Source organism: Cryptomeria japonica, chromosome 10 (genome assembly GCF_030272615.1).
Source record: "Cryptomeria japonica chromosome 10, Sugi_1.0, whole genome shotgun sequence".
NCBI lineage: Eukaryota > Viridiplantae > Streptophyta > Pinopsida > Cupressales > Cupressaceae > Cryptomeria > Cryptomeria japonica.
The window spans coordinates 134617966-134634623 of record NC_081414.1 but is presented as its reverse complement, the minus strand read 5'-3'; the positions used below and the strand labels follow the sequence as shown (position 1 = coordinate 134634623).

Here is a 16658-nt window from a genome sequence, read left to right as displayed (position 1 = left end):
CGCACCACCTTTGATTGAATTCGCTCCTCTTCTTGAATGATAATTTCGCCCTTCCTTTGTATGAAATTCGCTCCTCTTTTGCCTTCTCCAAGATATCGCACCACCTTTATTAGTAAACTCCAAATCGCACTTCTCCCTTGTCTTCCTTAATTCGCATGTAGAAGGATAAAATGATGATGTGAAAATGAAATCTTCCACTCTCCTTTTATAGCGCTCACACCTTAATTTGCTTAGGCCGACTTTGGAAAAATTAAGCAATTAAAACGATTTTTACATCAATAACAAGGCCGACCTCATAACCTTAGCGCTCCTTTTGTTTTTTTATTAAATTAATAATTAATTATTAAATGCCTTTATTTTTAATTAATAAATTTCGATTTTTTTACAAAGGCAAAAAATAATTAATAAATACATACCATGCGCTATTTAAATGCTTTTAATTAAATATCGATTTTTTTCTAGCATTTAAATAAATTTAAAAAATGTGTTTTAAGCGCCAAAATGAAAAGGTGAGAAGATACGTACCTCATCGCCCTGGTCCCTGACTGAGGGACAGGAGCGATCCATCAATTTGGTCATGATTCTTGCAATTTTTACGTCCAAGGTCTTCATCCTTACGTCCAAATCGCCATTTTATCTGGGTCCTTTGAGTTAGATTGACTTGCATGTGTGAATGAGTGCCTTTGGATGTAATATCGCCCTGGTCCCTGACTGAGGGACAGGAGCGATCCTAGTGTCTTGGCTCAAATTTGCAAACTTTTGATCTTTGTTCTTCATTCATTGTCTTCCAAAGGACGTCCTTGACCATGCCTATCTTTGCCTTGTCCTGGTTTTGACGGAACATGAGTGTTTTAGTAAAAATCGCTTTGGTCCTTGTCCAAAGGACAGGAGCGATATAGGCTCTTTGTGCAAATTGGTAGCATTTTAACGTTCAACACTTTGGTATATCACCTTCAAAGGACGCCTGAGACCTTTTACCATCTTGCAAAACCTTGGCTTGACGTAAATTTTGAGAGACTTGGCCAATATAATCAATATCGCTCTGGTCCCTTCCTGAGGGACAGGAGCGAACTTCAAGTTTTTAAGCTTGTCCTTGCGTTCTTCAACTTGCCATTACCTTCAATGCGTGAAATGACGTCCCTTGATTCCTCTTGGTGGCTTGATACTTGTTAAACTTCCAAAATCTTGGTCTTTATGGAAATTTCGCTCTGGTCCCTTCCTGAGGGACAGGAGCGAATTAGGATATTTTAGAGCAAATCCCTCAATGTGGCGATCCTTGTAACTTTGTGTTTGATGGAGATGCTTCGAAACGTCCTTGGTACCTTGTTCTTCGCCTTGGAGTGTCCTGATCTTGGAGGGACGGCAATATAATCATCATATCGCCCTGGTCCCTTGGAGAGGGACAGGAGCGATCCTTCCCTTGTGGCCACTATCTCACTTTGCCTGGTTCCAAGTTTATATTCAACGGGTTCATAATGCGTCCTTCCATTCATCCATGCCTTGGAATCGGTCGTAACTTGGCGAGAAAATCATCTATAACAAAAATCGCTCTGGTCCCTTCCTGAGGGACAGGAGCGAACTTAAGCATTTTATTGTTTTGATCAAGTCTGGATGCTCTATCATGCTCATTTCGTCCTTCGCCATGCCTTTGATGTCTCGATTCGTCCAAACAAGGTCAGGAATGGCTCAACTAAGCATTTTCGCTCTGGACCCTTGGTGAGGGACACGAGCGATTCGCCTTGGTCCCTTGGAGAGGGACACGAGCGCATTTCGCTCTGGACCCTTGGAGAAGGACACGAGCGAAATTTGACTTTTCGCACTCTCGATCAGGACAATTTTAATGGAATATAACATTTAAGTATAAGTGACATTTCCTTCTATGTTTCTTCTTTCTTATACTTTAAGTTATATTCCATATATACTTTCAGGATGTTTGAGAGTGGTTTCAGACTTCCAGGAGTTATATTGCAAAATCTAGTTTTTGGAGGTTTTTTCAGTTTCCAGACTTAGTCAAATTTCAGGGTCAGGACATTCCAGACTTAGCCAAATTTCAGGATCAGGACCTCACTCAAGCCGGACTTGCTACCCTGTTGATCTCCCCGACAGCACTTCAAGTTATATTCATTTGATAAAATGTACCTCTTTGGACCTTTTCACATCGTCAAGACGTTAAAATCCTGCAAGGACAAAGCAAAATTGGATTTGTAGCTCCGGTCCTTCACTGAGGGACAGGAGCGATTTTCCTCCTGGAGGCATTTCTGTGCTCATGAAAATCTTCAATTTATATTCAATGGAAAGATCTCGCCGCTCTCCATCACTTCAAACGTAAAATTTGTCTGGACTCTGCAAGAATGATGAGATATTTGAGATTGAGCTCCTGTCCTTCACTGAGGGACAGGAGCGATTTTGCTCCTACAGGCCAAAATAACAAGATTTTTCACATTTTAACACTTCACGAGGCGAAAACAAATCAATTCCAATGCCCAGGATCAAACTTCAAAAAAGTCAAAATTTGGTCAAAATATTCAATCAGACAAAAATTCATATTGACGGTCAACACTTAGACAAATTTAGACTCTGCGTCAACATTCCAATTGAAAATTAGACCATTCTGGCGAATTCATTGCATTCAAAATTTGCATTCTAGAAAAGGGAAAATCAAAAAGCTCCCAAAACCGACTGGATTTTGGTCCGAAAAGACGGTAATTAAAACCCTAAGGCTTGACCCTAAATCCAGACAACTAACAAACTAACAAAACCCTAGAAAAAGCAAAGCGAAAACGAACAAAATGAGCAAAAAAACATGGGTCCCCATTTGCAATGGGGCGATGTGTGAAAACGTCACAACAGGTCCCTGTCTTCAATTCTGAATTTGGCTTGAAACTCCATTTGTGTTTTCTGTGACGATCCTGCCTTCATTTGCCAATTTATCTTGCGTGGGAGGAGGGTAAAAGCTCTAGATAACCCCTTGCAAATATGAAATGATGGGATCAAGCTGTTCGGGCGTTCGCTATGATCATGTCCTTCTTCTCGATACCCTGACATGCCTTCATCATAATTGAGGAAATTGGAATTTTCTTTGTGAAACAATTCCCATACTTAGCCAAATTTTGGCTATCTTCACGCCCGGATGAACCTTGCCTGTGAACTTGTCCTCAATCTTTCGTTTGGCTTGAAACTCCAACTGCGATCTCTATGATGATCCCACTTCTATTTCCTCCTGCGACCTGTAAAACCAAAGGAAAATAAGTTAGAAATCTATCTTGGATTAAAGAAAATCGAGGCTGCGAATGGCTAAGTGTTTGGAAAATTTCACTTCATTTTCATACCTAGCCATGAGAATGGGATTTTCACATGTAAATTCTCCAACCTTCAAGATAACTGTGATCACAATCCAACACCAAGTGTTATAACTCCGAAAATTTCTTATACTTAGCCAAAAAAATGATTTTCCTCCCTTAGAAATTCGAACAAATTCACTAAAAATCATTTCTCAAACTCTGGAAAAACTCAGAAAATACATAAATCCGCATCATGAATTTAATTTCACCTTCAAAAATACTCAAAAATTCAGGAGAGATTCAATAATTCGTCCTTATACTGGTTGTCTTTCTCCAAAAATCTGTGAAACTTTTGTCAAAAAAGTTTATCCAACTTCCAGCAATATCCAAAACTTTCTGCAGATGAACTCCAAACTGAAAGTATTTTACTATGCTCTCCTTAATATTTTCGAACTTCTTGGTGTAGAAATGAAGTTTACAACGAAGTATTTGTAAATAAAGTTAAATCCTCAATCAAAAACCCTTAAAATCTTCCAAATCATGTTTCCAATTTTAACTTCATTCTTTTGGAAAGTGTTGTCATTTTTCCAAATTCGAAGAAAATATCTTCCAAAAGTTTCCAATTTGGCTATAAGTTTGAAACATTTATTAATCTTCCAATATTCTCTTAAAAAAAACTTTCCATTTTGGATTTAAGTTCTAAATCCTTATTAATCTTCCAATATTCTCCTTTTGAAAACTTTCTATTTTGGATTTAAGTTCGAAATCTTGAAGGATTTTCATGACATCACTTTGTATTTTTGTTGATTCTGTTTGACTTTTATGTGTAGGCGGACTTTTGGAGGCTTACCTTCATCTTCCTCAAACTTGAGTGGACTTTCCTTATCTCTCCAAGGCATGGCGGAGTTTGAGAAGGCTCTTCAACATCATACTTAGCATCTACTTCCTTGGGCGGAGTTTTGAAGGGTCCCTTCAACATGGAGGGCGGACTTTGAGCAAAGCTCAATCAAGGCGATTTTTTTGGCTAAGGCATAGGGCGGACTTTGGAACACACCCCCTAGGCGGACTCCTAAGACATCTCCAACATGGGCAGACTTCTAGACCTTTGCATCATTTTGCTAGGGTAGGGCAGAGTTTTGATGGGTCTACAACATAGGGCGGACTTTGGACTTCACCCCTTGGGCACCCCACACACATGGCGGACTTTAGAGTGTTGGCCATCATGGCCTCTTCCAAAACATGGCAGACTTTGAAGGGTTGGCCACCAACATGGTAGGATAGGGCAGAGTTTCAAGTGTTGGCCACCAAGGTGCTAGGATAGGGCGGAGTTTCAAGACCATTCACTCAGCAGCACCTTGGGTGGAGTTTTGGATGACCAGCACCATGGGCGGAGTTTTGGTGAGTCTCCTTACCTTGGGCGGACTTTGGACTTGGTTCCCACATGGCGGAGTTTAGAGAGTCCTAAGACATGGCGGACTTTGGAGGCCTCTCCTCATGGCTCTCTTCAAGGCGAAATTTTGGCTAAGGCATGGGGCGGACTTTAGCCTTTGCTCCTTCATGGCCACCTAACCTATGGCGGACTTTGGTGGAGGCTCCTTCATGACCTCTCTAGCCTTGGCGGACTTTGGTGGCTTCTCCTCCTTGGTCGGACGTTGAGGTGCTCTCCACATGCTTGGGCGGACTTTGAAGAGTGCTCCCACATGCTTGGGCGGACTTTGAGGCGCTCTCCACATGCTTGGGCGGACTTTGAAGAGTGCTCCCACATGACCTCCCAACCCATGGCGGACTTTGAAGGTCTCTCAAGAGGGTGGACTATATATGAAATATAACATTTAAGTATAAGTTTCTTATACTTTAAGTTATATTTCATATATATCGTCAGGATGTTTGAGAGTGGTTTCGGGCCTCTAGGACTAATAATGCAAAATCTAATTTTTGGAGGATTCTCCAATTTTCCAAACTTAGTCAAATTTTAGAATTAGGATGACATTCCAGACAGCCAAATTTCAGGACATTTGAGGATCAGGATGATTTTTCGAGCTGATTATCCTTTGAAGGTGCCATGACCCCCTAAAATATAGGAACTTGGCTTTTTGGGTCAAAACTTGAAAATTTTGGATCGCGGTCGAAGCAGGTTAGTGGTACAAGTGTAAACCCTAGGTTTGCATCCCGAAAAAGCAAAAAGCCTAAAATCTAGGGATTTAGCTTTTTTAGATCAAAACTTGGAGTTTTTGAGTTTCGGTTGAAGCTGGTTAGTGGTATCAGTGCAAACCCTAGGTTCCCATTCCGAAAAAGCAAAAAACCTAAAATCTAGGGATTTAGCTTTTTTAGGTCAAAACTTGGAGTTTTTGAGTTCCGGTTGAAGCTGGTCAGTGGTATCAGTGCAAACCCTAGGTTCTCATTCCGAAAAAGCAAAAAGCCTAAAATATAGGGATTTAGCTTTTTAGGTGAAAACTTGGAATTTTTGAGTCTCGGTCGAAGCTGGTCAATGGTGCAAGTGTAAAACCTAGGTTTGCATCCTGAAAAAGCAAAAAGCGGACATCCCTAAAAAATAGGGAAAACTTTCTAAAAATAGCCATACCGGGGATTGGGGTAAAAATGCCAAAAACGAAACTTCCTAAAAAATAGGAAAAAGCAAAAAAGCAAACTTTCTAAAAATAGAAAGTTGTCCAAATTCGTCCAAATCAATTGTGATCTTCGTCCTTTGGCCTCTCTAAGCACTCTGGTGGTGTTCACATTTCGGAATCACATAACTTGCAAAAACTAACTTTCAATTGTCAGGGCCTGAAATGCTCTGAACTGGACAAGGCTTGGTGAAACTGCAGCAAAAGGTCATAGGACACTAACAAAACCCTAGAAAGCAGGAAAAGAGAGGGTCCCCATTTGCAATGGGACGATGTGTGAAAAAGGTCACAACAAGGTGGCAACAATTCTTTGATAAAAATAGTTTGCAACTTATTTTCATAAAGCCAATGATGCAACTTAGAGCATACAGATTGAAATTGAATTACATATTCATGTATCTACTCATTAGTTCCTTGGGTGCACTCAAGTAAATCAGCAATGGTAGCCTCTAGGTCCATATCAACTTTGAAGTGCTTAAGGAGTGCTTTGACTAATTTGGAAAAAGAATTGATAGATATATGAGGCAAAAATAAGAACCAATCAAGAGCATAATTATTTAACATGTGTAAAAATAATTTAGCCAAAACTTTATTTTCATACACAATCTAAACATGCAGCAGTGAAAGATCTCAAATGTGAGTTAACATCACCTTTTCCATTGTAAATATCAAATCATGGTGCCACAAAACCACTAAGTGAAGGATAAGCAATACTTTAAAATGCACGTGGTGTATTTCTTGTTTCCATATATTCATCTTTATTTTGTCCGTTAGGCATGGTATCAACTTTATGCTCCCCCCTTCTAGCTTTTGAATAAGTGCATCCGAAGTAGAAATAGGGATGGTAGTAGTAGGAATGGGAGACAAAAAGGGATTGGTATAAATAGGTCGATAAGGAAGAGAGTGATAGAGTATGGACATGGCCATGGTAGGAGTGGAATGTGATGTGGAGGTGTTATAAAAAGAGGATGAAGGAACTCATTTGGACGTCTTTCGTCATTTTATTTCTCTTATAGTTAAGTTTATACTGCATGTCTAACTTAAACCTTAGGATGGAAAGGGTATTTGGCTTTGGAGATGAAAGATTTTTTTCCCAGTCAAACCATAGGTGAATTCAGACAAGATTCACATCTGCGTTTAAATAGAAAAACAAAGATATTGTTGCCAGTTGAAGGTTTCAAAATTTCAAATACAAATTTATTGGGATTTGCTAGCAAATAATAAAATGAAAGTGTTGTGTGCAAATAAAAAAGAGCAGAATAAGTGAAATGTGTGCAGTGAAAGAGATGAATTAATATCACATTTTTATAAAATATGAGTTAATCAGTTATAATTATGTAATTGAATTTTGATAAAATAATATAATTATTAATATATATTATTCATAAAAAGATAAAGATAGTCTTTATATAATTTGTAAATAAAAATATATTTTTAATATTATCAGTCAATATTATCAATAAGGACAAGAGGCAGTACTTAAATTATTATAAGGCTGGTTGAACTTGATTAAAAAAATAAGATTTTAAGTGGCTTAATTGCAAAAGAAATGGTTAATGATATTAGATTTCCACAATCCATATTGTTGTCTGTAATTGCTTCTGGATTCGATTGCGTGATAGTTTTTTGCATCAATGTTTCGGATCACACTCCGTGATCCATCATCAGGATGAAAGAGTTACTAAAAACTTTCTATATTGGAGATTATAAGTGTGTACTCTCAACATCTATCATAATTAACAAATTGGTTAGCATGCAAATTTGGCACATGACTTCTAACATATATTTTATATTTGATGTTTCATTAATTGATTTAATACTAGAGATAAAAAGTTTTAGAGAAATAAAATGCATGTTGAATGGCATATTCAAGGTGGTTTTCTAGCCAAATAGGCAATCAGCTCAATCAGAGTTTATTCTAAAATGAAGTTGTCAAGAAAACTAATATTGTGAAATAATGGGAAGCATTGAAGAGCACAAAACTATTAGTTAGATCAAAGAGCTAGTTGGAGATAGTTAATCCCTAAAGTCTTCAAAATTAGAATTCAAGAATCTAAAATTAATTTCATAAATTTTTTTTTTTTTCTTGTTCAATACTAATGTGAATTTGCAAGGATAACATGGCATTGGTGTATAATGTAGACATAATTACTAATATTTCAAATGTTTGAGTTGGGTTCCATTGGTAATGCTCGGAGATGATACAAGTCACAACACCTTATGACTTTTGCTGTCAAATGGAAATGGATTGGTTCCTTATCACTACAATAGGTTTCTATTTTTATGTAGTGGTAGATTGTGATACCAAACCTCTTGATATTCTCACCCTTTCGATATATGCATCAACATGTGGAAGAAGCCTGTCCTTTCAATATATCTGGTGATATGTTAAAGTTACATTGAAGGACATGAGAACAGAGAGGTATGTGACACATAGGCAACATGTGAAAGAGATTTATCGTGTCAACGACATTTGCTTAGAAAGAAATCAAAATTTCTTCCTGTCAAGATTCATGTCTTACAATAATGATGAATGGGTAATAGAGGGAAACAAAAACAAAAATGTGCTTATTTTTCCTCAACAATTTATAGGAACTAAGCCATAGATGCCATTGCTGCAGCTATATGCAATAGTTTAATCACAACGATTTGACTTGTAAACATCAACTAGAGGCGTTGCGTATACTAAACGCCTAAGTCACAAGGTTCGAATTCGAATTCCAATTCGACAGTCATGAAATTCGAATGAAATTTGACAAGGGAAAAAATTGAAAATTTTTTTTGGATTAAATTCGCCTTATATAATTTTGTTTATTTTTAAATATATGTAATACTTCTAATAAATTATAACTAATGCAACTAATATAACTAATGCATTAAAAAATATAACTAGTAATGTATATCGAATGCATTAAAAAATATACATAATAACTTATTACTGTATATTTTTGAATGCATTCGAATTTATTACAATAAAAAAATAAAACTACATCAGACAATATTGAATACCTGATTACTATTGCTCGTAATTAACTAATAAAATTTACAACATCGAATACATTACTATTGCTCGATATTGTTTACAACATTGGAGTGATGTCAAAATAACTAATAAAATTTGAGAGCTCGGGCACCTACCTGAACACGGGAGCGATGGCAAAGGCAGTGACGGCGACTACGGCAGGCGGCAGCGATGGCAACCACGGGAGTGAGTTGTGTGTTTATAGAGGCCGTCTGCCCACTTTTTAGCAGAAGTTTTTTATGGCCGAATTTGAACGATTTTTTTATGAAAGTTTGAAATTTGATTAAATTCGAACCTTGTCCATGAAAAACCGTATTCTGTGACTTAGCTAAACGCTATGATTTGTTTTGATGTTTGGACTCAAACTATACTTTTGTAGTTCCTTTCAAATATGGACAACCCTATTTAAGTATTATATGCATGCTGTTTTAATTCAAACTTATTATATGACTTCTCAGCCTTAAATAAAACTTATATGCAACCAATGTTAATCTAATCCTTTGTTCTGACCACAAAATATTTTTAAAAATGACTTCATTAACAGATGTATCCAACTGCAAGACACATAGTTAATGGACTCAATGGTAGGCCTAGGTTTGCAAGGTTATTTCTTCTTAAGAAGAGAGTTTGAAACTCAGATGTTTATGGAATTGTTCTTTGTAAATCATGGAAGCGCCACTTGTTGCAAATGATGGAAGGTTGTGGAGTCATTTTCTTACAAGAATCCCAATTTCATATTTCTAACAGCCAATTAGATTTCTTGAAAATCTGAAATTCTACTGTGTGATCACTCATGATAACACAGACGTGGGAACAGTAGATGGGAGATTACAATAATGGAGGCTATGGGGAAAAGAAAAATAAATGCAAATCATTTCTCAATAGGACACATGGGAGTATGAGCGTAGAAAATACTAGAGAAGATCTGAAATACTGAGTATGCACAGGTTTTAGGCAGCGATGTAGGAGTATTGAGCAGCCGGAATGTTTTGACTGTAGTTTTGAACCCTCAACCTTGCTTTCAGGATAATACTCCACATATAAATTGATGTGATTTGTGCATTTTGGATGTGATTTTCAGGGAAATGGATGTGGGATTTGCTGGTTAGGGTATACAAAATAGAAGACAACAATAGTGAAGAGAATATACATGTGGATTGTATTTAACATAAGACACAAATAGGGATTTAGGGAATATTTCATTTTAAACCCTAGAAAAAACTGAAGGTTGACAAATGACTTTAGGAAGATTGTGGTTCTTCAATTCACAGAAACAGAGGGGGCCAAAATTTTAAAGGCAAGAGGACAGATAGAATGGCAGACATGAATGAAAACTAGGGCTAGGGGTGAGGGATGGGGTTTTGGTGCAAACGGAAAAATCCCTATGCTCAGATACCAATAGGCCTGGGAATGAAATGCAAAGGAAAGATTGACAAAATTGAATGGACGGGAAATCAGGCAACAAGAAAGTATTCAATGAAACTTGTATTTCATTCATTCAAAATGTGATACAATGTACATATTTATCAATATGAAATGACTGTTCAATTCATCTTCTAGATGACTCTTCAACTTCTAGCATATCTAGGAAATATAAAATATTATTCTAATAGGTTTGACTACACCAAGGATTATGTACAGTAGTGTTACACATTTGAGTCAATCCTAAGCTTATTCTCATTATTTCTAATACCATATAATTCTACTGATTTATTAAATTGCAATTAACAAGGCTGATATGGTACCTGCCCTCCCAGTCAGCAATAGGAGCGACTTCAATGCTGTCATGAATGTAAGGTTAACCAGGAGAGAGATAAAAGTATGGAGTTCATTTCCATAAAGTAGACACTTCATTTTAAATCACATGATGAATTTATGCACGAGTTATGGTGATGTCTTTGAATCATATTTTGCCAAATTTATATTTTGTCTCGTCTCTTCTCTAAGATTCTTCTTTGAGCAGTTTGAATAGACAAATAATGCTTTCCCTTTCATGTGTAAGCATGATTGCTCATTGAGCTTTTTTAGTCTTAAAATATACTAGATTATTTTGATATTCCAATGTGTCTTTTTCCATATATGGTTTAGATAGTTAACCTTTTTTGCACTGAATCAGAAAAGGTTTTTACTCACATCATCTGTTTGAAACTGTCAATAATGAATTATTTGAAATTTCTTGCCAGCGAGATACAGTTATATCTGACATTTGTTCTTTAAGGTGATGGAAAACTTATAGTTACTCATTACAGGTACCAGATGTTGAAGATTGTTTGGAACACAAGTGTCAACTTACCAAGACTACTTTTGGCCGACGCTTTTTAAACAAGGTAGGCAAGTCTTGCTTTTTTAGGGATTATATTTAGCAGAGTCTGTCAACAATGGATTGTTTGGTCGTGTTCTTCTGATTGTATAGATTTTAAGTTTGGATTGTTTGATACAGGATTTGAACTTGTATATGTCCTTTTTATTTGAGACCATTGCTGCACTTTCACCCTCTGCTGGACTCAACATTTCATTGAATCGCTATGACTTATTCCATGGACATTTGTTTCTTGCCAGTAACACTGGGAGACTTGGGATCTTGTAAGTGGTGCTTCTTTTCTTGAGTTAAGTACATTTTAAATTGCAAGGGTAATTTTGTTAAATCAGGATATCATTGATAACCACAATAGCTTACCTAAGTTGCATCAATTCAATTATAATACTAGAGCAGTTGATCCAGATCATCAACGCTGTTAGGGTACAAAAAGATTTTGTTACAACCTCCAAATTGAAATACAAGAATTAGCATTGTAACAAATGCACTGAAAATGTGAACTTGAGGTTCTCAAATAACATGGCATTTAGTTGTGTCATTTATGCAATGACACTTTATGCTCCAGATATAACAGTTTACTTGTTTGAAAAGTGTTTAATTTGTTGAATCCTAACCTTTCAAATATTTCCTAGACCTTTGTTTATGCTATGGACGTCTTCTGGTTATTTATTCTGATTGAAAAATATTTTCTGTCTAAATTATATTTGATGCATGTCAGAGTTATTTTTTCACTTAATCTTTTGTTTCTATATTTTGTATTCACTTTATCAATCCCATTGTCTGTGCGATGCAACCTTGTTGAAAAGCATGGAAATGATAATGTGTAACAAAATGTGTTGGTAATCATTCAATAAATACTCTGTAAGGCAGTTCGTTTCATTGCAAGACTATGTTTTAAAATCTACTAACTTTGCTTCTTAACAAGAACTTTTCATCTGTTGTGATTCTATTGCTCTCTCATCATTTTCAGGGCATCTGGCACTACCAGAGTCTGCATTTCTTGGATGTTGGAAGAAGCAATTATCCTTTTCTTTAATTTCTGGCTTCACTTACTATAATTAATCCATGTATATAGTCCACGTGTTCATATGAACTGCTCTTCTCATGTGTGGTTTTCTCTAGAATAGTTAAATAATTTTTTTAAATAACCTAACTTCAACACCGTTACAAACTTACAGCCTGAGCAATTAGGAAAAAGGGATCTAATGGGCCACTAGAAATTTTACTGGGCAAAACTTTTGGCAGATTATTTTTTTAAGTTGCTGAAGACTACTATGTAACGCAGAGAGGAGGCTACATGAGGCCTACTCACAAATGCACATAGGCTGCAAGATTAATTAGGTTTCCTATAATAGAAAGAAGTGATTGACATGAAGTGCTTGCATATGCCCAAGTATGTTGATAAAGGGGGTTATAGCTAGTCATGTTAAGGCTCAAATCACTCTCATTTATATATATTATCATTACAAGAATCAGCTCACGTACAAAGAATTTACAGCAGAATTGTCCCCAAGTTTGAGGGAGGGTAACTTGTATTTTTTGACTCTATAATATAGTTAAAGCTAATTCAAGGCTAGAAGGTGTAGGGATGTAATTAAGTTAATACCAAGCACCATGTTTGGATTATGCTACCAAAGATATGTTATCAAGTAACTCAAGTTCCTACTTCTTTATTATCATTTTGAAAAGGTATGATCAAGAGTTGCACCTCTGATGATAACCTAGACTCATATTTATGTTCATTCTTTTGGTACTTGTTTGCTATTTATGCTGTTATTTGCATTCATAGCTGATTGATCACTGCTATTATATTCTATGATTTTAATCAGTTGTTATTCTGCTGTATCGTACTTTCCTAAATAAGCTATCAAGACCATGTAAGGCCAAATGTATGTTATCACTGGTGAATCCCACATTGCAGGATAACAAGGGAGTCAAAATCTTCATTGTTTTTCTAACCAGCGATGTTCAGTGGTGAACTGAACTAGAATCCAAGTACTCATTTCTTGGATTGGGATTACTATTGATAGGCAAATGTTATTTCTGAAGATAGATCTTTACTGGAATACTCTCTTGAAACCTTTTAAGACTATCTGGTTAAAGTTTAAACGGTTTGACCAGTTGAAAGAAATTTAGTTTTAAGAAATATGGTTTTGAATATGCAAAGAGAAACGTACATAAGTAATGACAACTAGTTTAGGGCTACTATAGAAATCCAGATAGAACTAGAGATGGAAAAGACAAGCGCACTTTTCAAAGTTAGTGGAGGAGATTGGAAGACCTTTTTAGAGAAGGGCTGACTAAGAAAAAGGGTAAGGATGTAAAATTCACAGATTTTCTAAAGTACGAGGAATAAATACAAAAGTTACCTCAAGTGGAGGTGATGTGTTTATTGAATGACTGGAAATAAGAAACACATACTACATTGATTTCTCTAGCCCTTTTTTGGTTCATAGCTGTATTTATATCATTTAATTTATAGCTTTGTTTGTCACATGTATTTATGCAAAATAGTGAGCCATACAGGTACAAATTGAGAATGATACATGGTTTCATTAGAATAGCTTTGTTTGTCACATGCATTTATGCAGAATAGTGAGCTTTATGCAGAATAGTGAGCCATACAGGTACAAATTGAGAATGATACATGGTTTCATTAGAATAGCTTTGTTTGTCACGTGTATTTATGCAGAATAGTGAGCTATACATATGCAAATTGAGAATGATATACGATTTTAAATTTCTAATGAAATGCTAAATTGTAATGATTTTTAGGTTTCATGCCAAAGAATACCCGGCATACAACAAGGAAAGTTTTCCAGTACACCTTGGCTATTGCCAAACAGGTAAATACAGTTTTAGATGGACTGGTTAAAAACCTGGCTATTCTGGACCCTTTAAACTTAATTTAATGATTTATAATTATGAGATAAGTGCACGGTTTGCTTAGATTTCATTGGAATATATAAGGACCATCCATCTTCTATTGTGTCAAGATAGAATTTTTCTTTTATTTTTGTTTTTGTAGGAATTAATCTATCTATTATGATAAGTTATGTTATATGGTTTTTTTGTTTGATACTGCATATATTGTTGACTATATGTTTGCTTTGCTTCATACTCTAAATCACATGCAACTTTTCTTTCCTCCTTTGTTGCTCTTTTGCTAAGTTTTAATGCATGTATCACATGGCTTTTTCATTTCCTTTCAGGCTCTAATTTACCATATGATTATAGCATGAATCTACGAAATATTTTATGGCTGGCACCGTTACCAGATTGCTCCAACAAAAAGTGCTCAACACAATGGCTAGCACCAGGCAAGCTTTTGAGATAGAAAATAGCTCATTCACAATACGATTTCTATACTTTGTGAGGTTGACAGATTGCATTGTTTAAATTTTCCTAGAAGTATGAATAGTCCTTAATCTTTAATAGATAGAAATATAATAGATAAATAAATGCTATCAGCTAAATATAACTTATTTGCTTTAATGGATTCTTTGGCATACAACTTACACGTATTAAATGTTCTGTTTTCTCCATCTTCAACAAACAGAACTTACCAAGAGTTTGGTTATGGGAAGTCTGATGTTCAACTTTGGAAGTTTGAAGTGAAGATAATAAAAAGAACCTGTTGTGACCTTTTCACACATCGCTCATTGCAAATGGTGACCCCCTACTTTTTAGGTCCTCTAGGTCTTTTTGTTTTCGTTCTTTGGATCTTTTCGCAGCAATCCGTTCAGTCTCCCTGGTTTGCAAGTGTTTTTGATGAATTTTGATGAAGTCTGCATGTGTTTTGAGCAAATTTGACTAAGTCTGGAACTTGTTGTGTCTATTTTAAGGTTTTGCCCTTCAGACTTAGATTTGAGGTCATTTTCTTAGGGTTTTGGAAAATCTGAACGTTGCATTGAAGTCAGAACCCTTTAAGGAATCTACTTGTGAAATTTGAACGAATTCTGAGCACTTACTATTTTTAGTAAGTTTCATTATGTCTTGGATTGGCCTAAGTTAAAATCAAACTTACGGTTTTTGACAGTTTCTATTTTTAGTTAAGTGTCACCCCCCCAGTTTGCCCTAATATGACGTTTGGAAGTACTTACTATTTTTAGTAAGTCTATTTTTGGCAGGTCCATCTCAAGCAGTGGTCAGGACACCAAAGGCAGAGCATTCCTGAAAATCCATGTCTAAATCCTTCCAAGATGAAATTCCTGCATACTAGAGAATTCCGTCCAAGAAGCAAGATAGGCGCCAAATAGAGGGTAAGGAGGATTTTTCCTCCAAGGAAAATTTTCTTGCTTTAGGTGGAAACAACGCCCAAGGACAAGTCGAGAACGTGGATTCCATGCCATGGAGGATTTTTTCCTCAACAAAATTCCTTCCTTAAGGCCAAAATGCACCCTAGGTATGTTCAAGGCCTTGGAAAATGTAAAATTTGGCTAAGACATGAAGAATTTCCTTCTTCTATGGCAAAAGTAGAATCAAGGTCAAGGTTGGGCACCAAATGAGGTTAAGGAGGAATTTTCCTCCACGTCAAAAATTCCTTCACCATGGAGAAAATGTGCTCTAGGAAAGTAATGGATGCCAAAGTGACATCAAGGAAAAAAAGTCTAATTTTCCAGAAGTCCTCCACTCCCTAGCAAATGCGCTCCAGCAAAAGTAGAAAATGCAAAAACATGGTCAAGAAGGAAAATGTCAATTCCAAAGAAATCCTTCACCACCTTCAAAATGTGCCCAAGGACAAAACAGAACGTGGAATCCAAGGCTAAGGAGGAAAATTTCAAAATTTCAAAAATTCCTTCCTTAGGGAAGAAATGTGCCCAAGGTGAATGCAATGTCCCCTTCTCAACAGTAATCAATTCAGTTGGCCGTTAGCCTATTCCGGAGACCCGTAGGTTAGTTGGAAGCAGAAATTAGGGTTTCCTACTTCTAGGGGGATATCTTGGCGTTTTTGGTGGCTTGCATGTTGGAGTTTTACATGCATAGCAAGCAGTGGAGTTTGGTAAACTTACTATTTTTAGTAAGTGGGGGTGAGGACAGCATATTATCCTGGGTTTTTCTGAGAGCTTCACAATGGTGTGACATGCAAATGAATCTGAAGACTTTTTTGGTCTTCAGATTCATGTTGGTAAACTTACTATTTTTAGTAAGTGGGGGTGAGGACAGCTTATTATCCTGGGTTTTTCTAAGAGCTTCACAATGGTGTGACATGCAAATGAATCTGAAGACTTTTTAGTAAGTTGCGACTGCTGCTTAGAATGTGGTTAAAAATGCATTTGGACACACTATTTTTAGCAGTATGCTATTTTTAGTAAGTGCTATTTTTGGCAGGGTTTCTGCAGCTCAATGCAGTGGCTATATCTAGTAGGGCAGTTCTCTAAGTTTGATCTCCCATATTGTTGGAGTTTGTTTTT

General features: G+C 36.3%; 1 protein-coding gene across 2 annotated transcripts in view; it reads left to right on the top strand.

Annotated features, from left to right (window-relative positions):
• Positions 1–16658, top strand: part of LOC131030902 (uncharacterized) — a 91622-nt gene that overhangs the window by 26884 nt on the left and 48080 nt on the right. The window contains exons 2-5 of one of the 2 annotated variants that reach the window (XM_057961856.2): positions 11177–11254; positions 11368–11510; positions 14020–14090; positions 14457–14564. In XM_057961856.2, the coding sequence (XP_057817839.1) occupies positions 11177–11254; positions 11368–11510; positions 14020–14090; positions 14457–14564 (400 nt within the window). The remainder of the gene's footprint in view (positions 1–11176; positions 11255–11367; positions 11511–14019; positions 14091–14456; positions 14565–16658) is intronic. The other variant, XM_057961857.2, reaches the window with a different exon arrangement.